The 23,716-nt window shown below is 48.0% G+C and overlaps 1 protein-coding gene across 2 annotated transcripts in view; it reads right to left on the reverse strand.

Moving 5' to 3' along the window:
- The window catches only part of VWC2L (von Willebrand factor C domain containing 2 like), a 115,231-nt gene that overhangs the window by 13,970 nt on the left and 77,545 nt on the right, over positions 1-23,716 (reverse strand). The window contains exons 4-5 of one of the 2 annotated variants that reach the window (XM_048484847.1): positions 23,123-23,209; positions 22,555-22,876 (exon numbers count right to left, since the gene is read on the reverse strand). The exons of the other annotated variant lie outside the window; for it this stretch is intronic. Of the exons in view, the coding sequence (XP_048340804.1) occupies positions 23,163-23,209 (47 nt within the window). The 3' untranslated portion in view covers positions 22,555-22,876; positions 23,123-23,162. Of the gene's footprint in view, positions 1-22,554; positions 22,877-23,122; positions 23,210-23,716 lie in introns of those variants that run through there. 2 annotated transcript variants of the gene reach the window in all.

A 23,716-nucleotide genomic window follows, 5' to 3' on the forward strand; every position in this document is an offset into this window, starting at 1 on the left:
TACATGCCCTAGCTGATCTTATTCTAAGGCAGGCCCTCTAACTTAGACGTTGCAGTGGTCGAAAAGCCTCCCATTTATCCAAGCAGCCACCACTGTTTCTGCTCCATCTGGCAATGGTAGTCATCAGTTGGAGCTCAAGTATTAAAGTCCCTTTGTCCTGAATGGACCTTGCAGAAATGGACTCTCTCCCTCTATACTGAGGGGTTCTATCTCCTCTGTACTTGTGGGTCAGAAGCTCTCTTTCCTGAAATCTCCAATAAAATACAATCCCCAACCCAAGTCTCTGTGTCCCTTTTAGGTGTTAAAATCCACGTATGATGCGACCATTCCATTGCCATTAGCATTTCCAAAGCTTTGATGGTTGGTACTTGCTTGGGCAATACTTGAAAGCAGTTGACTTTCCCCTCCCTGCCTCTCCTCAGTTGGTGAGAAGAAAACTTTCAAAAATTCAGTCTGGGAACTTTGCACCACACAAATCTCCTAATAAAATGCATTTTCCACTTTCACAACTAACAATCATATGCCTAAGCTAAGATGTGACCAGCTATGATCCCCCCCTCCCCGCCCCTTGCTATGGCTGAGAGAGATGGATTTGTTACAAAAGTGTTACAGGCATGCTTCCTCAACAGCTTATGGCATCTGCTATGGACAGTAAGGCAGGTGCTAATGAAGTCCAGTCAATTCTTTAAGCATAATGGCCAAGGATAATTGGCCTGCTGCACTGATGAATTATTTGAACGTATGTGCCCCCCTCTGCCAAAAAGGAACATTTGCACAACCAACAGACAACAGGTGCATATCCTGCTCTTTGGAACAGCTGCACAAAAATGCACACCTGTTTCCTTTTCTGCCAGCAAAAGAGCCAAATCCAATCCTGAGAAGCTCTAGTCGGGTCTCTCATTGTGTAAGAGCAGGGCATGATACATGAGAAATTCTACAGCAAAATATTAGAATGTGTGGACACTCAATGGAGCAGATGGGCTGTATGTTCAGGACCGTCAAAAAGCACCACTTCTTCAGACAACATGAAGCAATTTGTGTTGCGGGATTCATCATCACAGGATGTGCTGACGGCCAATGGCCTTTAAAGGGGACCAGACAAATTTGTGGAAGAGAGGTCCATCGATAGCTATTAGCCAGTTTATCTCTGAATTCAGGTTCCTGGAAGGCAAGGAACAAATCTCTTCTCTTCATGCCCTGTGGGAGAGCTTCCTCCTCTTAAAAACAGTATTCTAGGCGAGGACTCTGAGTTCAACCCAACAAGGCTGTTCTGACCATATTAATTGCTGGTTGGCAACCTGGTACAATGTGAAATAATTTAGACTTTAAAAAAAACAAATCTGCCACCCAATTTATTAAAAGCACCTTTTAAATTAATTAAAAGGGTTTTGATAATTTAATCGGCAACACATTGCAGAAGAAAACTTTCACAGGACTTCTAAAATAGTTTGTTATTCCTGGTTTTTGTTTATGAGCTATTTGTCTAACAATGGGTGATTGGATATGCATTAGTGGATATTGCCCAATATTAGGCAAGAAGAGTGTGAGAAAGGAGGGAAGTGACATCATAGCCTCATCTACCAACAGTTGGAAGCACAAACATTCTATATTTCAACACTAGCGGGGCCCGGCCACGCGTTGCTGTGGCAATTGTCCTTCTCATCACAGTCCGCAACCCACACAGACGTCCATGCAGGTCCAATGATCCCCAGCATAGCCTTCTGGGGTGGTCAAATGGAATCCCTCTTTCTCTTTTCAATTCACATTGTTATATGGTGGTGTCTTGTTTTTTTAGTATAAGGTAACCCTTTCCATTCCACAACGGAACTGTCCAGAGTGCGAATCCTGCTGTCCATGAGGGTGGTTGACATGCACAGTCCTGGCTTGGGTAAGGCAGAACTGGGGCAAGGAGGCTATCCCAGTCAGGCAGCAGAGGCAGGGGGGTGAGGCGTTCAGATCGAGGCCAGCTCCCTGGGTTCTTAAAGGACCATGTGCAAAAGAAGCGGAGCCGGTAGTGTTTGTTCGCCCCCCACCCCACGGATTTTCTTAGAAGAAAAAGGCAAACTCCAGCTCGCTTTTAGTAAAAGAGAGCTGTGGCGAATATGGGTGAGGAAGTGCTGGATGTGGTGGTTGGATGTGAGGGAGGGCAGAGTGAGGTGTTTGAGGATGAGCTGGATGTGTATGAATGTATGTGTGTTGTGTGGTAGCAGTGGGTGAAGCACAGAGAGTGAAAGTTACCTGCGTGTGAGGCGGGACCCCCACCTGACATCTCACATGGCAAAGTGTGTATGTGTTTCACTTCCATTCGTATTACCTAACAGTATTACCTATTTACTGTTTTCACTGCTCATCTCTGGCCATCTGCGCGAACATTTTGAGGGCATACCAACCCCTCAGGCCACAGACATGCTGCACGAACATTCTAAGGGTGATAGTTAAACACAGCCAGCTTCATGGCCTGGTACACCAGGAAAAAGACGTTTTACCTGGCTCAGGTATGGACTTTCAGCGATTGCCTGCCCGCAACAGGGAAGAACGTCATGTGAAAATTTGGGGGCAATCCGTCCAGCAGTTTCGATGTTAGGGCATGACTAACAAAGTCACTGTTAGCTTTTTATATATACAGATAAGTCAGGAAGACGATTAAATAATTCTTGAGTTGTCAGCATTGTCTGAAGCACCCTGAAAGAACAGCTTAAAAGAAAAATAAGGTCTTTGCTTTCAGGAGGTTCTTACCATAGGATGTATTGGTGCCACTCTGGAAACAAGAGTAGGTAACCCAGTCCAAAAACAGGAATATGCTGTTGCATACTCTGGGAGACCAACATAAGTAGACTATGTAAGTACATGTATAGGAGCTGCTTAGCAACTAATGGTGTAGTGGTTAACAGCAGCTGGATTCTAATCTGAAGAACAGGGTTTGATTCCCTGCTCCTCCACCTGAGTGGCAGAGGTTTGTTTGGTGAACCAGATGTGTTTCCACATTCCTACATTCCTGCTGGGTGACCTTGGGCTAGTCACAGTTCTTCGGAACTCTCTCAGCCCCACCTGCCTCACAAGGTGTCTGTTGTGGGGAGAGGAAGGGAAAGGAGCTTGTAAACCACCTTGAGTCTCCTTACAGGAGAGAAAGGTGGGGTATAAATCCAACCTCCTCCTCCTCCTCCTCCTCCTCCCTTCTTCTTCTTCTTCTTCTTCTTCTTCTTCTTCTTCTTCTTCTTCTTCTTCTTCTTCTTCTTCTTCTTCTTCTTCTTCTTCTTCCATGATTCCAATTAAAAATCCCTGCAGCAGAAAGGAGACGGTTCCATACAGTCATAGGCAAATTCTTTGCCTATTCCATCTGCCATCACAAATGTCAACTTTTGAAACACTGCCACTTGCAAGTTCTGTTGGTTGCATGCAAATATTTTCAGTACATTCTGGGAGGATACAGCAAAGCTTAAATGTGTCAACTGAGTTTCGAAATGCAGCCATGTTTGAGTGCTAGTCTAGCTCCCATTTGCCAATGGCTGTCTGTTAGAAATGCAGAGATGCCATCTGGGACCACAGAAAGTGACAGCGCATTGTCTACCAAGTAGCGGGGAGATGAAAATGGGAAGTCAGGCAAAGTTAAACTGTTCTGGCAAGCATCCCATGAGCAAGAGAGTATTTCCATATCTCTGACAACATGGATTAAATTGTTACAAATCCTCTCAGCTTACCCTCTAGAGTCTAGAGCCATTACTTGGAGTCTGTTTTATTTCTGAAACTAGTATAATGAAAGAAGGAACAATCTGCTAAGCAAGGAATGCCCAAACCTCACTGGCAAAGACACCCAGGTGAGGAAGAGGGCTCGGGAATGACGTCTGTGATCCAAGCAAGGGTCACTGCTGCAACTAGCATGTGCCACACAGCAGGTGTAGGCTGAAGGTTTCCTGCTGGCAAGGGATGAGGGTTCACAGCTTCTTGACTCTACAGTTACCAGCCTTTGCAGTGGAATTTATTAACCTGATCCGGTGGAGCGGGGAAACAATGTGGGGAAAATAAAGCAGATTTGACTATCACGCCACTTGAGCCTGGGCTGCAGGCTCCCTTCTGCCACAGAAAACTATTCCTGGGAAAATAATAAAATTCCCATGGCATTGAGCAGGTGTTGACTCGAGACTACAGAGAATCCAAATGAGGACACTGATATATGTAAAGCTAAAGAATTATTATCTGCAAGCAAAGGGTTTCCCATGTTCTTCAGTAATTCTCTTTGTAACAAAATATGGAATTTCAGGAATCTGATTTACTTGGTGAGATTTTCAAGCTGTAATTTACATTTGCTGGATAAGTGAAGTAAGTGCCACATTAGAATTACTGTTTCTAGGTATGAGAATTATCTAATGGAAATTGAGGCTGTTCTTGCCAGTTAATTACTCAGTACTACTTTGCAAGTTATATACTGTACTCAAGAACTGACGCTGAGCACAAAACACATACCTTCTCTTATAAATGGCACACTTGGACATAAAACACACGGATTGCCTTGCAAACATTCAGTAGCACTAACCCGTGGAGACCTTCGATTTCACTTGAATGACCCAAGAATGCAGATGTTCTGCACACAGTCAGTGGTGTAGCGCATGTGCGGGGGGGGGGGGGCGCTGAGCACCCTCCATGTGACATGCAGGAGCGCAGAGCCATGCCCGAGCCCCACCCCCTGAGTGTGGGGGATGGGGGTGAACGGAAAGACGGGCATAACCAACGGGTGCTCTAATGAAGCTGAAGATAAACAACTATATACTGATTTATGTGGGATAGAGTCAAGCAATGTTCCCTCACAGTCAGGTCATTCCTTACTGCAAGATCTTTGGGGCAAATCAAAGGGGAAAAGGAGGAGAGGTTCCAGAAGGGGTGCAGGTCAAGTCAACTAAGAGGAAAGAAGCAGCAGCAGCCATGCTCAGGAGTAGCACCAGGACTCTGGGGCTGCTACTACATCATAGTAAATGTGGGCAGTACAACAGGGATGAGGTACAAGAGGGATGAGGAGCTGTGAGACACTATGCCATGTGCTGCTGTTTGCACTCAAACAAAGTGAAAACACATGCGCCACCTGGCTTCATGTATTTCTGGGCTCTGTGTATTGCTCTATTCAGCAAGTTTGGGAAATGTGCCCAGGATTGTCCATAGCACCAGACCACTGCTCAGCTGCTGTGACTGCAAGTGACGCGCACAGCAGTTCTCACAGGCAAAAATGGGTCGAAGGCGTGGATGAATGCACCAAGTGTGCAGATATGCTGGGCACATGAGGGGGCAGGATGGACCACCAGGCGGGGCAGCCCAAAATGTATCAAATCCTGTTGATTCAACTTGGATAGTCTAGCTGGCCTGTTTGGTGTCATTGTCTCATGAACCGAAGTAATAAGAACATCTTCAGAGGGTTATGCACTTCAGGTTATTATTTTAGTCGTTTTCAAACTGTGCTCCAAAGAATGTTGGGGTTCTCCATTGGTCATTCTTCTATGAGAAGAAGAAACTGAACAGATGGGGTTTCCTAAAAGCTGTCCCAAACCAACAGTCCCCTGACCCACCAAAGTCAGCTGCATCTACTCAACAGGTCTCCACTGGGCCACAACCCTTCCCCAGGACATCCTTGAGGCATGAATGGGCCACACTCTGTACACCAGGCATCAAACAGGCCTCATTTGCAAGGGCATGGGGGGGGAATGGTACCCAGAACAAAATGGCGCTGGGCCAGAGGGGGCAGCGCAGTGTGCGCTGCTGTGGTGTGGAATGGCACCTGGAGGCTTGGGCCACCCTTTGGGCCGCATCTGGAGCACGCCCACAGCCCACCAGGCTGATGGGCCGAGGCCTGCCTGGGTGGTGCACGCATGTCATGCCCAGGCCCAGCCAGGCCAGAAGTGTGGGGGTGATTTTCTGTCCCCCCGCCCCTGTGACTCAATGGGGGCCGCCTGGGGTGTTTATCCCTGGATGTTCCCATTGTAGCTACGCCACTTCTAATTGGAATCCAGGAGAAACACAGGCACACTCAAGAACTCCCCCACCCCACCCCCCGCAGCCGCTATGCCAAATTCCTTAGCAGACAAACTGAGAGATTCAGATATTTCTGCAAAGGTACACAGTTTTAAAAATACAGTCCTCTTTGGTGATGTAGAACATTTCATCCAACTTGCGTGCTTTGATGGAGCGTTATAAACGCAGAGCTGTGTCAGGCCCACTTGCAGCGATTTTGTCAGACAGCTTCTGAAGCCAACTCCATTTGGGACTAATAAGTTGAGTCATGATAAGTTTGCATTTCCTAAACGGCGATGTGGCTCCCTGTGACACAGACAGATTGCGCTTCGGCTGTTTCGCATCGTGGGTGGAATATTAAACACAGACGTGTTATCATTCTTGATCAAGAGCAACAGTCTCAAACCAAGTCGAGGTGGGAAGGCATCTGGCTGGAGAAGAATACATTACTCTTTGTTACTGATGGCATCGTGGGATGGTTGGAGGGCAAGACAGAACTGCAGACACCACTAGGTACAGAAACAGAAATCATGTGGTGCCCAGGAAACTCAGGAAATGCAGCCACTTCAAAGCCCTTTGTCAGCTTATGTCAGAGGAGAGAACAGGCTGGAACTGCAAAAACAGGCCCCTCGGGGAAACCCTGCTGCATCCCTTCCGCCATGTTCTGAAAGAGCAGCAAGAGAGAAGCTGCTCCCAGTCCTAGCACATTTCCTCCGCCCATTATTTCATGGCAGGCAGCCTGATACTGTGGGGTTCACAGCAATTACTGGTAGGCCTGTGATTCTTTCTCTCAATGGTCTTCCTCAAGCCCAGCCTCAAGCCCTGAGCTGAGGACCTGGGTGTGTCTGCAGGGGGTGGGGGTGTGTGTGTGTGCTGCTTTTCCTCCTGCAGGAGGAAAGACACCGGGATCTCCACAATGTCCACTCTGGAAGAAAAGAAAGCCTGACATTTTGTTTGGCTGTGATCACAAAAGAGACTGTGACATTTACTTATTTGTTAATTAAAATATTTCACCCTAGAGTGTTGTGGGTTTTCCGGGTTGTATGGCCGTGTTCCAGTAGCATTTTCTCCTGTCGGTTCGCCTGCCTCTGTGGCTGGCATCTTCAGAGGATCTGGTGGTAATGAAGCAAGTGGGGTATATATACCTGCGGAATGTCCAGGGTAGGAGAAAGGAAAAAATGCTACTGAAACAGCCATACAACCTGGAAAACCCACAACAGTCTAGTGATTCCGGCCGTGAAAGCCTTCGACGACATATTTTGCACTCTTTCTTACTGCAAATGGTGACTCAAATCAACTTACAAAGCCAGCCGGAGCTGAATCGTTAGCAGCCGGCCCCACGTCCTCCACAGACCACCCAGCCCGTTACTCATCAAGGGACGCCATAAAAACGTCTTCCATCAAAACACTGCAATGTGCCAGTGCCAATGCTATAAAGCCGTGGTGGCGAACCTTTGGCACTCCAGGTGTTATGGACTACAATTCCCATCAGCCCCTTGGCCATGCTGGCAGGGGCTGATGGGAATTGTAGTCCATAACACCTGGAGTGCCAAAGGTTCGCCACCACTGCTATCAAGGAACAAGCCCAGGTGAAGGCTCTGTGAGAGGGATCTTGAAGATTTGGGGAGTTTGAACCTGAGGAGGGCAGGGTTTGGGGAGGGGGAGACTTCAAAGGGGTAAATGTCATAGAGTCCACCTTCCAGAGCAGCCATTTTCTCCAGGGGAATCGATCTCTTTGTCACCCGGGGGGAAATCCAGGGTTGGGGCTCTGCACCATGGCGATTGGATCTTGCAGTAAAATCCCAGTTGCCTTAGCTGAGTTTGTCTGCTTCCCTTAATCAACAACCCCAAGCACAGCTTGTGCTTTGGAACCAGCATCTCTGCCATTTGAGCAGCCTCAGCCCCTTCCCCACGACATCCAGGTCCTGCCAAATCACCGACACCAGGAGGGGCTTCTGTGCCTCTGCCAGCTTTTGCCAGAGGACTGCAGGTGGGGTCAGAGTCCCCAATTGGTGAAACAGGAGCCATCAGGAGGGCCCAGTTTGCCCCAGTGCCAACCTGGGCCAGCAACAGCTGACCAAGAAGCGAGGCCTGTTGACACCACTGATGCTAGAAGATACAGTCATGATGTATCAGAGGTTGCCAGCACCTCAAAGGTGGCATTCCAAGAACTGTTAAATGTTCCACCCACAGTCATGCAGACAGAGATCAGGGAACTAAGTGTGTGGGTAAGAAATGGTGGCAGGCCGAAGAGTTTACCTTTGTTGGCCACTGGGGAACTTTTTGGGACAAACCGGACCTTTAACATCAAAAGGTGGTAGAGCATCCTGCCATTAAAAACGTGGCTGCTTGTTTTGTGAAGGAATCCAGTGAAGACCAGGAGGAAATACTCCAGTTTCTTTTGCATGAGGCTGGGACTTCTGTATTTACATTGCAAGCATATCGGAGCATCCTGTGTTCTGATTGGCTGTTGTTTTTGAGTGGCAGCTGCAAGTATATTTGAGCATGCCTGGTATCCCACGTTCTGATGGGCTGTTGTTTTTGAATGGTAGCTTGAATGAACGTCAGGTGGGGAGATCAGGTGGCTCAGTGGGAAAAATAAACTGGTTCTGCTCCTGATTGATGTTCGTACTGTAGCAGGGTCTAGTAGGCTCACCTGGGGATTTTTGAAAAGAACCACCAATTTGGCGGTTTTTGAATACCCTGGGATGAGGAAAATATTGCGGGGCAAACCCTCTTTAGGACTGGGAACTGTGCAAACATCTTGGCTGTACAGGGATATTTTTCTTGCTCAACCCAGGATATTTTGACTGTGCAGAAACAACCTATGCCTTTTGGAGGGCAGCAGTAGAAAAGTTAGAGTAAAGTCCAGGAGCGTCTTATGGAAACAGAAGATTATCAGTGTTGTGAGCTTTATGTCTAAGGGAGCTTGGTCTCTTGAAAGCTCATACTCTAGAAATCTAGTGGGTCCCTAAGGTACTACTCACATCTATCTGGACTCACATCTATCTGTATATCTATACCAGGGGTGTCCAACTCTGGCACCCCAGATGTTCATGGACTATGATTCCCAAATTGGCCATGCTGGCAGGGGTTGATGAGAATTGTAGTCCATGAACAGCTGGAGTGCCAGAGTTGGACACCCCTGATCTATACAGTCTCCTTTGGCTACTCTGTGATCACTTCTTAAACTAATGCTTAGGTGAGGCAAACCAGTGGAATCCCACCCTGGCTTTAGCCCAAATCTGTCCCTCTCTGTGCCTCATCCTCTTCCTTTGTTTTCTCAGGCTGCTGCAGGATTGAAAATTCAATAGACCAGTGAACCCTTTTGAATTTTCTATAGACCACTGCGCCCCCCCCCCTCCAAAGGTGGCAGGTGACCTCCCCCACTTAGATGTAGGAGAAAACAACAGGCAGCCAAAATGGAGGAAGTTTCACAGCAGGAGGCTCCTTCAGAATGCGCAACCCCGGGGAGAGGCCTCCAGCCATGTGGGAGCACTCAGTGACCAAGGCCTCCAAGCCTCCCAAGGCCTCGAGGCTCCACGAGGAGGCCGGCTTTTGCCTGTGAATCGTTTCACGAACTGCAGGCCATGAGAAAGATGCCTTAGGCCTCAAGGGAACTTCCACACTCCCTGGTGCTGGTGAGGCTTGGACTAAGTGTGTGGGGGGGGGGGAGGGGAGGGAAAAGGTCTTGCAAGCACCTCAGCTCCGGGCAAGTCCTCACAACACACAAAGTACAAAATCCAGCCTTGAGCAGAGACAGAATGTGCTGAGGAAATTTCCATTCTTCTCAAGTTCTAGCACAGAATCTAATTAATTTATTCCATTTTAATGGTCGGCTTCAGTCTGTCTTTTTAAACAGGGCACGTCTCACCCTTTAAGTGAGTAATCTACACTTCTTCTGGCTGGAAGTGGAGTTCGTATGGAACCATTTTCTAACCTAGAGTTGCTGTGCAGTATTTTATGCATTTATTTTATCCCAGTCATAAAGAGTGCAGAAGCTGTAATGATGCCAATTTGGGAATTACAGAACTGACTGCACCTTTCCTCTGCCCCTCCCCCTCCCCCTCCCCCTCTACTAGTTGTTTTCAAACCTTGGATGACAGAGACTAACCCATAAAGTAGACTAAGGCCGTTTCCGCACGGTCCAAATATCCCAGGATGGGCAAGTGAAATATCCCGGTGTGTGCAAGATTTCCGCATGGCTCCCAGTGCTAAAGCGGGCCTGCCCCAGGGTTGCCCCGTGATATTTCCCTTATCCCAGGATTCTTTTCAAAAATCCCGGGGTGACCCTGCTAGGGCCTGCAACCGTGCAAAAAACAATCGGGAGCAGATCAACAGGCCTGATCTCCCTGCCTGAAGTTCATTCAAGCTGCCACTCAAAAACAACAGCCAATCAGAACACGGGACACTGTTGACGGGCCATTCCCCCCTTGGGAACTGGTAGTCAGGGTGGTGTTAAATGACGTGGGAGATGACGTGGGGTATTATGGAGGGTGTTTTGCTGCTTATGCTTTAGTTCTGGCTTATTCCTGATGCTGTTTCACAATAAAGGAATCATCTGAATGCAGAGTCTCGGTATTGAATAATTGAGTGGCACGACAGTTGCTAAAATAAGGTGATTGAGTAAGTCAAAAAAGAAAATGGAAGTATAAATCATCCCTGAACCCTGAACTGCCTCCTCAGGTCCACACACCACCTGCCTTCTCACTGTTTACATTTAGCTTGACTGACCACTCGCCAAGTGGCCACCTCTGTCGTGTGCTCTCCTCCTGTGACAGCTGGAGGGACGTCACGGAGCCTCTGTGTCAGCTAGCCTCTGCCATTTAATTAATTTGATTCATGGTATTAATCTCTGGCTTTATTAGAGTGCTGCACAGAGAGTCAGGTTGCTAATCAAGTGAAATGAACATATGCCCACTCTTTTGCCTGCCAGGGATTGCCTTTAATTAAATGGCGAGATGAAAGCTGCCCTTGCTGGGAAGCTTGCTGGGCCTAGTGGCCGGTCCCTGCCTTCAGTTTTGTGCAGGCATCTGGGCATAGGAATGGTTGCCCCCCCCCCCCCGACTTAGCCATTCTGACTGAGTGACCAGGCCTTTGCCTGGGTTTCTGGGTCCTGGGCCCCCTGCTTTTGGCATTGAAGGGAAGTAATAACATTACTTCTGGCTGACAGGTCAGAATCACTTGGGAGAGGGGAGAGGCTGACTTTGGTTGAGCTGAGAATTTCTGCTATTTACATCACACCCAGGCCAGGTCTGTCAGCGTCCCTGGTGTGGTGCAGATGTTAGGTTAGGTTTGACTAGCTTGCTGGGAGGTCTCAGGCCATCCTGCGCTCTCAGTCTAAGGCACCTCACAGGGCTGCAGTGAGGCCAATTTGGAGCCCCTCAGGGTCCCTCTGCAGAGAAAGGGGCTCTTTTAGACAGGAAAACAGTATAGGGAGGCAGCCACCCTGAGGAAACTCTGCAAAGAGACGAGACTTACTAAAGAAGGCGGCTGGTTTTAACCCTCTCCCTCCACCTATATTCCCTCCAGAATTCCTATATTCCCTCCAGATATAGGAATTCTGGCTATTGTAGAGACCTTTCTTGAGTCCTTTTCACACTGCCCAAATGAAACGTCCGGTGGCTGTTTTAAGAAGTGTTTTGGGGAGGAACTTCACACAGGTTTTTCCCCAAAACACCCTCCATATATGTTCCATTTCTGCTCAGGAAATTCGATTGGAAAGTCGCTTCAATGCGCACTTTTTTCCCCACAAGTCGCCCCGCAGAGATTCTCTCCTTGGCCATGTGGAATGCAGGCCAAGAGACGTCTCATGCTCCTCACCCAACCTTGTTCTCTGGTCAGTTTCACCCTCAGCTGATGCCTGAAGGGATTCTCCCTGCCACCATTTGCCTGCAGGTCCTCCGATCCTGGGTGCCTTTTCGGGCTGAAAAGGGCACAGTTGTACTCAGCTGGTCCTGCTGATTCCAGCAATATATAGTTTTCCCTCTTTTTTCCTCTTGTTTATTTTCGATGAGCTATCTCTGCAACTACGCAGACACAGATACAAGAATCTTAGCTGCTTAGAAGACCCGTCTACCTCCCACTGAGATGCAGTGAGAAACAACTAAGTTGGCCTGCAGAGGGCAGGTTACAAACAGAAACCACTTGTATTGTCGAAGGCTTTCACGGCCGGAATCACTGGGGTGCTGTGTGGTTTCCAGGCTGTATGGCCGTGTTCTAGCAGCATTCTCTCCTAACGTTTCGCCTGCACCTGTGGCTGGCATGCCAGCCACAGGTGCAGGTGAAACGTCAGGAGAGAATGCTGCTAGAACACGGCCATACAGCCTGGAAACCACACAGCACTCAAGAAACCACTTGGTTGACTTTATTTTCTCCCATAGCTTAATCCCACCAGTCAGAGTGTTCTCTGTGAATCTACAAATGCTTCTGTCTAGCTCACCAGCCCCACAGGAGGTTTTGTGGACAGACACTTCCACAACAGCCAGCACCTCTTTCTCACACCTGGTGAGATCAGATGAGGACTTGTCTGCCTTGTGCAAAGTTGGAAGATAGAGCCTCCTATCAGTGTGCAAATGTATATCAGTTCCAGAATTGAGGAATACATGTATGCAGTTCAGAAAATAAATACTTCTCCCAGAAAGATCCACAGGCAGAAACCAACACCTGGTTTCTGTCACACAAATGTCTACAAGGATTACTCAAGAAGAGCCCTGCTGGATCAGACCGGTGGCCCAAGAGTCCAGCATTCTGTTTTAATCAGTGACCAACAAGTTACTATGGAGGTTTAGAAATGGGGCATAGAAGCCAGTGACCTCTCTTAGTGGGTGCTGCCTGGCCCTGTGTAAGGGTCTGTTACTCCAGTCAGCAAACAAGACTCATGACAGCTTCAAGATAATGCAAGCCTAGCTGTGGCCTTGGTGTGGACGTGCGAGTTGCTCGGCTGAGCATGGCTCAGGCCTGACATTCTGCTCCCCTTAAGGCCCCCTTCTCCCTGGGCGGTCAGGGTAGGTGAAAGGCTTTGATCAATCGGGGAGCTCGCACATGTGAATGGTGGACCTGTTAGTTGAAACCAGGTGGTAAGTTAGTCCAGGCCACCAGGTATTGGAGGCAGCCCCGGTGTAGTTGGGAGTCCAAGATGTTGGCCGCTTTGTGGTGCAGCTCGCCTTGCACCATGCGGGGTCCGGAGGCTTTGGAGGTGGGTGCCAATCGTCGCCTGGAGCAGCTTTCTCGAGGAGGCTAAAATGAAAAACAGGGTGCGCACCTTGTAAGTTCTTAGGCAGTTCTAATTCCATGGCCACTGGGTTGATTAAAGGGTCCAATGCACTTATGCCCAAGTTTCCAAGTACTGGGGAGGCCCCTCAGGTTTTTTGTGGAGACATAAGCATAATCTCCCACTGCAGAGTGCACGGAGCGCTGTTTGCAGTCGGCCTGTTTCTTATAGTCCTCTTTGGTCTTCCACAGGGTGTCCTGCACAGTTTTCCAGGAGGCCTGGATGGACACCACCTAATCCTGCAGATCTCCCGGTTCGGGTGGGAGACCTTCCGCCAGGGGAAAGGTTTGCTTTCCAGGCCGTACATCGTGTGGAAGGGGCTGTTCCCCATGCTGGAGTGCCTGGCGTTGTTGTATGCGGATTCTGCAAAAGGAAGCAGGTGCGCCCAATCATCGTTGTGGTGGTTAACGTAATACCTCAAATATTGTTCCATCACTTCGTTGGTGTGCTTGGTCTGGCTGTCCCTAGTGGTGTGGTTTGCCAAGCAGAGGCTCTGCCCCACCCCCAGGAGCTTCATGAATGGCCTCCAGAACCTGGACATGCACTGGCTGCCACGGTCGGAAATTACTTTGACTAGGGCAGCGTGGAGGTGTTGGATGAAGAGTTTGGCCAGTTTCTTCGCTGAGGGGATCCCTCCACAGGGCTCAAAGTGGGCCTGTTTGGAGAACAGGTCCACCCCCCCCCCCATATGACAGACTTCCCCTTGCTAGAGGGGAGATCAGTGATGAAGTCCATTGAGATCACCTTCCAAGGGGCCTCAGGAGTGGGAAGGGGTTGGAGCAAGCCTGGTTGCCTGCCCGGGATGCATTTTGCCATCATGCACATTGGGCACCCTTTAACATAGCCCCCCAAAACTGGCGGCAGGCCAGGTGCAGCGTTTTGACAATCTGGCCACCCTGAAGACCCCCAGATTGTTATGATCAGTCCAGACTTCGAAAGGGTATGTAGCGCCCTTCAGCCAATGGTGCCAAGCTGCTAGGGCTTTTTTTGATGGCTGCGGTTTCTTTGTCGCTCACAGTTTAATTTAACTTGGATCCACTAAATTTTTTCGAGAGAAAAGCGCATGTGTGGAGTCTCCCATCCTCTCCCACTGGAGGAGGGCCGTGCCCATGGTGACATCTGAGGCATCCACATGCACCATGAATGGTTTTTCGGGGTCAGCGTGGCGGAGAATTGGGTCGGAAGGCGTCTGGGGGCCTTCTTCGCTCCTTGGGGCCCACAGTCGGTGTCTTGGCAGCTGCTGGAGCTCTCTGGGCACATTTCTCAGGGCAACCGGGGATCAGACACCCCGCTTCTCCGCAGTGCAGCCAAAGCCCAAGCTGCCAGCAGCGGGCATAGACGGTCTCCCCGGTGTTCTTGGGCTCTGGTACTGGCACTCCTCTGATTGGGTTGGCAGGGGCTTGGTCCCCTGTGCTGCTTGGCTCATTGGACCTATTTCAGAATGGGCCTCCGCATTTCCGGCCAGGCAAATCCATCCCATTAGGGTGTCTGGGTCCCTGGACACGACCTCTGGATCCAGGCTGTCTTTGAACATGTGGATGAAGATGCGCTTGGGCCAATTCTGCAGGCAGCTAGCCAGTTGGCAGAATTCAGCCCCATAGTCAGCTGCCTATTGGGACCCCTGACGGAGACGTTGCAGCCTAGCTCTTGTCTTCTCCTCCAGGAAGGGGTCTTCGACTCAGCAGCAGAGCGAAATCATGAAGTGGTCAAAATCATGGAGTCCTCTTCTAAGAGGACGCCCACCAAACGGACCAGGCCTCCACTTCCCCCTCGAGGAGGGCCCTAGTGTCATTCACCCGCTCGGCATCGTTGGCATACTCATCCTCCATCAGGCACATGTAGGGTCCCACTTGCACCAGGAAGTAGGGCAGGTTCTCGGGGTCCCCGTCGAACGTTGCTTTCAGCTCCCTTCTCCTCCTCGGTCTTGGGGCTGGAGGTGCTGGGGCCGCTCCCCCTCCACCGGGCACCACACCCACAGCGCCTCCAGCTGCGGTGCCTGCTTGGGCAAGGGCTTGGCCGGGTGGGTTCTTCTCTCCCGCTGCTGGGCCCAGCTGGGGTGCCATCCGGTGGGTCATCTGGCGTTGCACAGCCTGCATCTTGAAGCGCCAGTGGTCATGCTCCCGCTGGAGGTCTTCCGTTTTCCCTCCGAAGTGCCTCGGCCTCGCGGCAATGATAATGCAAGCCCATTTGTCATTTGTTAGCATGTGCCCTCGTTCTTCTACAAAGAGTTATTTGAACATATCTAGACGAGGGGTCTGCAACCTGCAGCTCTCCAGAGGTTCATGGACTACAAATCCCATCAGCCCCTGCCAGCATGGCCAACTGGAGAGCCACAGGTTGCAGACCCCTGATCTAGACATTCTTCCAGAGAATGCTCACATCTGCCTTCCAGACAGAGCAATCCCACATTGTTTCTATCTGATAGAACTTGGTCGGTGTCTGTTATCTCATTGCACTAGATCAGGGGTAGGGAACCTGCGGCTCTCCAGATGTTCAGGAACTACAATTCCCATCAGCCCCTACCAGCATGGCCATGCTGACAGAGGCTGATGGGGTGCTTCTGGGCTATCTGGAGAAAACACTGGTCCCCTACACCGATCGTGCCGCGATTGCACAGCTTTCTGCCCGCTGAGGGGAGAATAGCAAGACGTTCTGGGGCATCCAGAAGACTGACTGACTGATGATGTCTCGAGCTTTTCTGGGCAGACGGCCACGCAGTCAGATATCCATGACCATGATTCCCTTTGATCTGATGCCCAGAAATCCTTTGGTGCTGTGGCTGCAGACAGGCCAATTCAGTAGAACAGATTGAATGCACGGCCGTAGATTATGCAGCCCACCTGCCCAGAATAGGCCCCCGCGTGCCTTTTGGTGATGGAAGGAAACTGTCATGATCTCTTCTGGCTGGTCCAATGACACAAACCTGGGAGACTTGAGGGGAGGGGTAAGAGGAGCCAAGGCCAGTGCCTGAGCAGGACACGGGGCCAGAGATCCGCAGCAGCAATATCCCATAATCTCTGTGCTAGAGATTTAAGTGTGATGTTGTACTCCAAAAATGCTCAGAAGATGGAAGAAAGACATATTGAGAAAAGGCAAATCACCTCTGCTGTCCTGAGCTCTACAAAGGAAGGGCAGGATAAAAATGTGAGAGGAAGCGGTATCTACCAGTAAGAAGACGTGTAACCTCACAATTCTATGTGGGCTCAAATCCCCTCTAGTCTTTATTAAAAAGTGGGGAGATGGGGGGATTAGGACCACCCTAGCGGAGGGAGGGGGAGGTGTGGCATGCAAGGAAAGGGGAGTGAGGGGAGTGAGTGAGAGGTGGGAGAACGAGCGCCAGAAACGGAATCTGCCACGCAAGCAATGGGGAGGTCGTCCCTCAAACCTGGTTAGTTTGCGTTCTGAAACCTGGCTAAGACGGTAGAGGGGATTTGACCTTAGTTTCAATGGGAATATTAAGCACTTGCTTAAATAGCTGTCACTGATCCAGTCCTTAACTTTTAAGAGCCCGTTTTTCCAGAACAAGAGCTATATTAAATTATGACTGGTGTGGTGCATGACTTTTCTCCCTCTCTAGGCCCTGAGCTCAAGCAAGGAAATTGATCGACAATAGGTTTCAGAGGATGCAAACACACAGGTGCAAACATACTGTTTTTCCTGCATTCTGATTGGCTGCTCTATCACCACAGTCCCCCTTCTGCCCGCTCCTGCCCTCTGCTAAGGGAACGCTTCCGATTGGTGGAGAATCTACAGCAGTGATGGCGAACCTTTTTAAGACCGAGTGCCCAAATTGCAACCCAAACCCCAGTTATTTATCGCAAAATGCCAACCTGGCAATTTAACCTGAATGCTGAGGTTTAGTTTAGAAAAAACCGATTGGCTCCCTCTTCCTCTGCCCCACCCGCTCGAACAGGGGCCAGCCTGCTCTAGCCTCTAGCAAGTCCTGCGTACACTGCTCTGTGCTTCTCTAGCATCTCTGCCTCCTCTGCGCCTCCCCCCCTCGGGCAGAAGCACAGGCACCAGGCCCACCAGCCAAGTCCTCCCTGCTCACCACCGTGCACGCATGTCGTGCTCAGTGGCCCAGGCCACTCTGTGTGTGTGTGTGTGTGTGTGTGTGTGTGTAGGGGTGATTTTCCGCCCCCCACATGATGAACTCTGGTGTGTGTGCCCACAGAAAGGGCTCCGAGTGCCACCTCTGGCACCCGTGCCATAGGTTCGCCATCACTGATCTACAGCAACCCTGGGAGGCCAAACAGGACCTCCCTCTCCCATGGGAAAAAAATTTAGGGCTTTGAAGCCACGACACATGTAAATATGAAGCATGCAACCCCCCCTCTTAACGTTGTGATATGCAAAATAAAAACACTGATCCAAAAAGGGAGCAAAGCAATACAGTTCATCCACATCCAGAGGTGTGAATCCGCCCAGCTACATGCTCTGAGCACCCAAAAAATAAAAAGGAAAGGAAACAAGGAAAGGAAACTCACATCCGTTGCTGTTGAATCTGTTGCTTATACAAATTTGCGTGAAATGGCATTCACAGTCACTGCCAAGGGGAGAAAACGTGCTCGGGGGACGTTTCTGAAATGGTGGGCTACCACACCAGCTAGCACAGGGGTAGGGAACCTGCGGCTCTCCAGATGTTCAGGAACTACAAATCCCATCAGCCCCTGCCAGCATGCTGGCAGGGGCCATGGGAACTGGCCGAATTGTATGTTCCTGAACTATCTGGAGAGCCGCAGGTTCCCTACCCCTGGAGTTAGCTTAGCAGCTGTAGACAGAAACTCAAAACTGACATGGCGGGGTCAGGCAGGGAGGGAATGGATGGCAGAGGCCGAGGGGGAGAAAAAAATAAAACGGTTGGGTGCCATTCCCTCAGTAGCGGTTTCAACCAGTATTTTTCAAAAAGATCATGATTTTGGTGGGTGTTTTTTTTTTTTAAAAAAAAACCTGTGTTGAGGGAAATATAACAGGTCAATCCTGCTTTGGGGAAGAGACTCCTGTGAAGTTCTTCCCCAAACTGTGATATTCCCTTTGTCAACCAGTTATATTTCTACCTTGTGGAATCCATCTTGGTGAAAGTTGCTATCACTTGTCATGGCCCTCCAGTCACCACTTTGTGAAATCTGTCACAAGTCTTTCAAATGTACATTCTCCATGTAAAGGGGAAAAGAAAAGAATTGAGGCAAAAAGGCCTGAATCCTGACATAAATCTTTCCAGGTGTGAATTCTCTACGCAATTGGCTAAAACAAGAATGACTAGTTAGCAAGGCTGTAAGAGACCTGATTTTAAAAGTCTGCAAGCAGGGAAGTCAAATTATGTTGGGGGGGAGGGAGGGAGGGGGTTCCAGCAGCCAGGCAGGGGAAGGTGGGTTGGCAGAGGGGGTCCCGGAGGGGACCCCGCCCCGGGCACAGGACAAGGAGACAAATAATAAGACGTTTAGGCTTAGACGTAAATGAACGCAAATATTGGGAGTCTCATTTGACATCAGTTTGATAACTTGATCCTGCAAGGAAATGGATCGGTTCCTAACTATAACCCAACAATAGCCAAGTTTCAAGCATAGAACTGCAGCAGAGACCAAGAGTTTTTAGAGAATTGAATCAATTTGTTCTTCAGACTTAGGTACAGAAAATCACAACCTCAGCTTGTTAACCCCAAAACAAACGAAGAACGCTGAACAGTTAGCTACAGATGGCATGACTGACGTTCTTCGTTTGAAAACTCTGTTTTGAGGGGCAGAGCTTTCTGTTTCCTTTGCAGAAACCTTATGGAGAAAAGGAGGTTGTCTTTGCAGTTTCTGGTGTCAATAACTGGAAGAAAGGCTCCCACACTTCTTTAATTCTGCAAACTATGTAACATAGTTGTTTGGGAGAGCATTTTTATGAAGCTAATAGAGAACAGGACTGCAGTCTGTGCCACAGTGTGTGCCGTTCCAACATGACCTTCCAGCAGAAGTGTAGCTGGGCAGGAGTGCACCTGGAGCGCACTCCGTGTTTTCCGCCCCCCTGTGTCCCCTCCCCCTTTTCCAGCCAGCAGAAAACAGCTTCCTGCCACCTGACAATGGGCCAGGCTGGTGGGGCGGGGCCAGGCCTAGCAAGACGGGGTGAGGGGGGGAAAGGGGCGGGGGCAGGGGGTGATTTTCATGCCCCCCAGTGCGCGCCTGGTGCAACATGTACCCCTCTATCCCCTTGTAGTCCTGCCACTGTCTTACAGCATTGTTGTCATTTTTTGATTCCGTTTTCTTCATTGCTTGACATAGCACGTCTGATATTTTTTGCACTTTTTGAATTTTTGAATCCCTCGTCCTGTTGCATTGCGTAAGAGATCTCTCACGCTATTTGATTACATTGTTTTATACTATGTAATCCACTTTGAATCTCAAATGATCTATAAATACAGCAAATAGTGATGAATGCCCCCCAATATACTCATTTGCCCCTCCCCCCGATAAAATTTTTCTGGCTACAGGCCTGTGTGATGAGATGTGTGCCTTTTAGAGTGAGTTTATGTGTGGAGTTAAAAGAACCACAAAAGCATTTAGAACTGAGACCCATGAGTTCAGCAGGCAAGATTAGCAGGCAATGGGGTGCCTCCTTGCATGTAAACAGAGAAATTGCAAGGAGACCCCACTACATCCCCATTGCACAGTGAAGAGTCCCAAGGGAAGTGTTCCGTGCATAATGAGTCTAAGCCATCACACTTGCCGTTGTTGGAAATTGTGGACACTGAATAGCCCCAGCATGTAAGCCCAGTTCTGAAAAGTAGAACAATTGACTCTGAGTCTCTGCTAAAGCCACCGGCTGACTCCTGCCAGGTGTGCCTGAAACTGTTTTTCCAGGATGATGACTTTTTTTAAAAGGCAGAAGTTTATTACTGATCATCCATCCCGTCCCCCAGCTCATGTTGGTGCATACCAGAGCTGTTCTAGGATTTAAATCCTGGTGAAATCATTTCACAAAACACCTGGTTTTTTTCTATTGCTTCACTTGAAAGATTGATGTTTTTCTATTGTGTTTTTCAGTGCCAATTAATTACTTAATTCATTAGCAGTGTAACACAAGAATAGGCTTTGAAAATCCTGTGTTTTGTGTCAATGCCTTTTATTATGGCTAATTAAACACTGTGGAAGGACCTGATTATACTGCTGAGCTTTTCCTAATCTGGGGGGGACACCCCCCCCAGCTCTCAATATGAGCAACCAAAGCCGAACATAACAACTATGGCAATTTACCAAACAAACCTGCTGGCTGGAATGCTGAAGCAGCCCAGAGGGGTGCATTCTGGGCTCTCTGTGGACCCCCCCTCTGCGGATGGCTCATTCAATATCCCTCATTATTTTGACAGTTAAGCAGAACACGGAAAAAACCGCCCATCCACCAACTGCAATGGACCCGTGGGGTCAATGAGGACATGCAGTCGTGGGATAAATTGAAGCATTGCTCACAAAAGTTAGGAGGAGATTTCCAGATGGCCACTGTACAGATGGCTGTGAATGCAGTGATAGCCAAAAACTGCAGAAGAGAGCAGGCTCCTTTCCAAATGAAATCAGCCCTGACCTTGGAATAGGGATGTTTGCCAATCCCAGGAGTTACCGAATCTGTGCAGTTTCTTTAATTGCTTTTCTTCACCAATCAACAAACATGACTGTCAACATCAGGTCTAATTTAGAGCAGGTGCCCCCGACATATGATTGGGATGGGGAAGCACACAAAGGCCAGGCCACCCAGGTCATGCCTGGCATTTGAGAATCCCTCCGGTTTGCACACTGTCTATATTAGGTGAAAGGAAACCCAACAGAAGAGGCCTGTATGCCGTAAGCATGCAAAACGAAGCAAGTAGACTTGGAATATTGATGTTTACAAGAGGGAGAAGAAGGAGAATTGTGGCAAAAATTTCAAGTGCAGTGGGCAGCTTATCCCATTATTAGAATTTGTGATGGTAAAATTGAGTTGAATTCTTCAGTTCACAGAGAATATAAAATGGTGGTGTGGTGGGAGCTTAGCCCACTAATTTATTTTATGTAAAAAGAATACCTTCAGGAGATCAAGTTACTCCATCAAATTGTTCCTTTCATTCATGCTATGTCATGAATGGGTCTGCTTTATACTGTCCTAACATTGGAATGGTGTTAAAATGTCCTTTCAGATTCCAAAACTGGGAAGCATTTCACCAAAGGTTTTCAGGCTATATGGCCACAAATAAAAAGAAAATCATACTTCCTCACAGTTCAGGCAACCAGGAGACTCTGGAAAGAAACTGAGCACTATTTATGGATGTACCACTGACTCTATGGATAACCCTAATATTCAAATTGCAGATAAATTTTTCATAAGGCAGACATGGACTGAATGTGGCATCATCTGATTAACATGGCTGTTAAACAAGATGAGATGATTACATCTTTTGGAGACTTACAAGCATAATATAATCTTCCTTCTCAAGACGTGGGCTACCTGCAATTAAGATCTTCATTGCCATTGTACAAAATTCTGTCCAGATGCACCAGCAGCTTTGGTCCGCCCTGACTTTCTGCCTTTCTTGACAGGCAAGAAACAAACACACTTATTTAAAACCCGATCACAAATCTGTAACTGAGGAACTGTGACGGAACTGGAAGGTGCATCCCAATATCCAGATTCAAAAACAATGTGGCATGAAATACCGTATAATATCAAACAAACTTCTTCAGATCTTAAATTACAATTAATTCACACACACACAAGCACACACAGAGATTATTCTGTGCAATTATTGAACGCCCACTAGATTCCTTACATTCAGGTTATCAGTGTCTAGGAGGCGTTGGAGCTGTAAGAGCCAACAGCAAATTCAGTTAACACGTTACGGGTATGTCTGATTTTCATGCCATTTTTGGTTAGAAATGTATAGATACATTAATTTTACACTAGATTGTTCACTGGATCTTAATCCACTTTTTGCACTAGTAGGGTACATTCCTTCTTTGCAGAACTTCATGAAAGGACAAAGGCTCTCCATCTTACAAGCCAAGTGAAAAGCAATAGTTTTGCTGCATGTGGAGCAAAGCAATGTTACATCCTGCAGTCAAAGAAAGAGTTGCCTCTAATAGACAAGAAACAAATACAACATGTCATGACATCTTGTCTGCATTTGTGGGTTTATGTGGACATTAAAATATGTGTGAATTGGGTTGTATATACTATAGTATGAGATTAGCTGGTCATTTTGGGCTTGAGTATGAATGTCTTGGGGCTGTATCCAATTGAAATCTGCATGATTGGCACAAAGAAAAAACCCACAAATTTTTTGAAATATAGAAACAAATATAACACCAATCCCCAACAGGATAGATATATGATCCCATACAAATGAAGTAAATAACAACTAAACAATGTCGATTAGTCAGCTAACCAAAATGAATAAATATATGGAAACATATTTTGAAACTTATGAAATACAGGTAGAAATCCAACAGGTAATGTAATGTATGGTCTTGATATCCAACTCCACTCGTAGAGTAGTCTGTTTTGTCCTGGAACAATTAAATGTTTTTTGTCTTTTACCATGGAGGAGGACTCAAGAATGTAACATGAATTGTAGTCAGAAGTCCAACAGGTGAGTATGTTAAGAACATAAGAACATAAGAACAAGCCAGCTGGATCAGACCAAAGTCCATCTAGTCCAGCTCTCTGCTACTCGCAGTGGCCCACCAGGTGCCTTTGGGAGCTCACATGTAGGATGTGAACGCAATGGCCTTCTGCGGCTGTTGCTCCCAATCACCTGGTCTGTTAAGGCATTTGCAATCTCAGATCAAAGAGGATCAAGATTGGTAGCCATAAATCGACTTCTCCTCCATAAATCTGTCCAAGCCCCTGGTATTAGTAACCAACTCCTGTAACATAATCTGTTTCTTCATAGTCCCATGTCACTGATGGAGAAGGACCAAAACGCACAACATCCTAAGTAGAAGTCAGGAATCCAACAGGTGAGTTAAGTGCAATATAAATATCCAATTCTAATCACTGAGATTTCCTCTATAGGTTAATCATAGTGGAGGACAAAAGCGTCCTACAATTTTCAAAAACTACAGGTGGAGATCCAACAGGTAAATGTAGTTTCTGAAGACTGCAGGCAGAAATCCAACTAGTGAAAGCACCCATTTTCTGAGACTTGCCAGCACTTTCTACTAGTCTGGAGATGTGCTATCATTCCAGAGGATTTCCAGGTCCCATCTAGCATCCCTACATGACAGTCTGGGCTTTTCCGCACAATTAATTGAAAACGTTTTGAGGCAGGAAATAAAATGTTTCCTCCATGGAGTTCCGCATTGTTTCAAAACGTTTTCAATTAATCCCCTTTTAAGACGATTATCTGGTTGAAATGTTTTGAAAATGCGATCTATTGATTACATTTCCCACACTTCTGTGCTTCCCCGAATTTCCTCTTTGGTTCCATTTTCTGAGCTA

The sequence above is a fragment of the Sphaerodactylus townsendi genome, linkage group LG02, assembly GCF_021028975.2.
Source record: "Sphaerodactylus townsendi isolate TG3544 linkage group LG02, MPM_Stown_v2.3, whole genome shotgun sequence".
In the NCBI taxonomy this organism is placed as follows: Eukaryota; Metazoa; Chordata; class Lepidosauria; order Squamata; family Sphaerodactylidae; genus Sphaerodactylus; species Sphaerodactylus townsendi.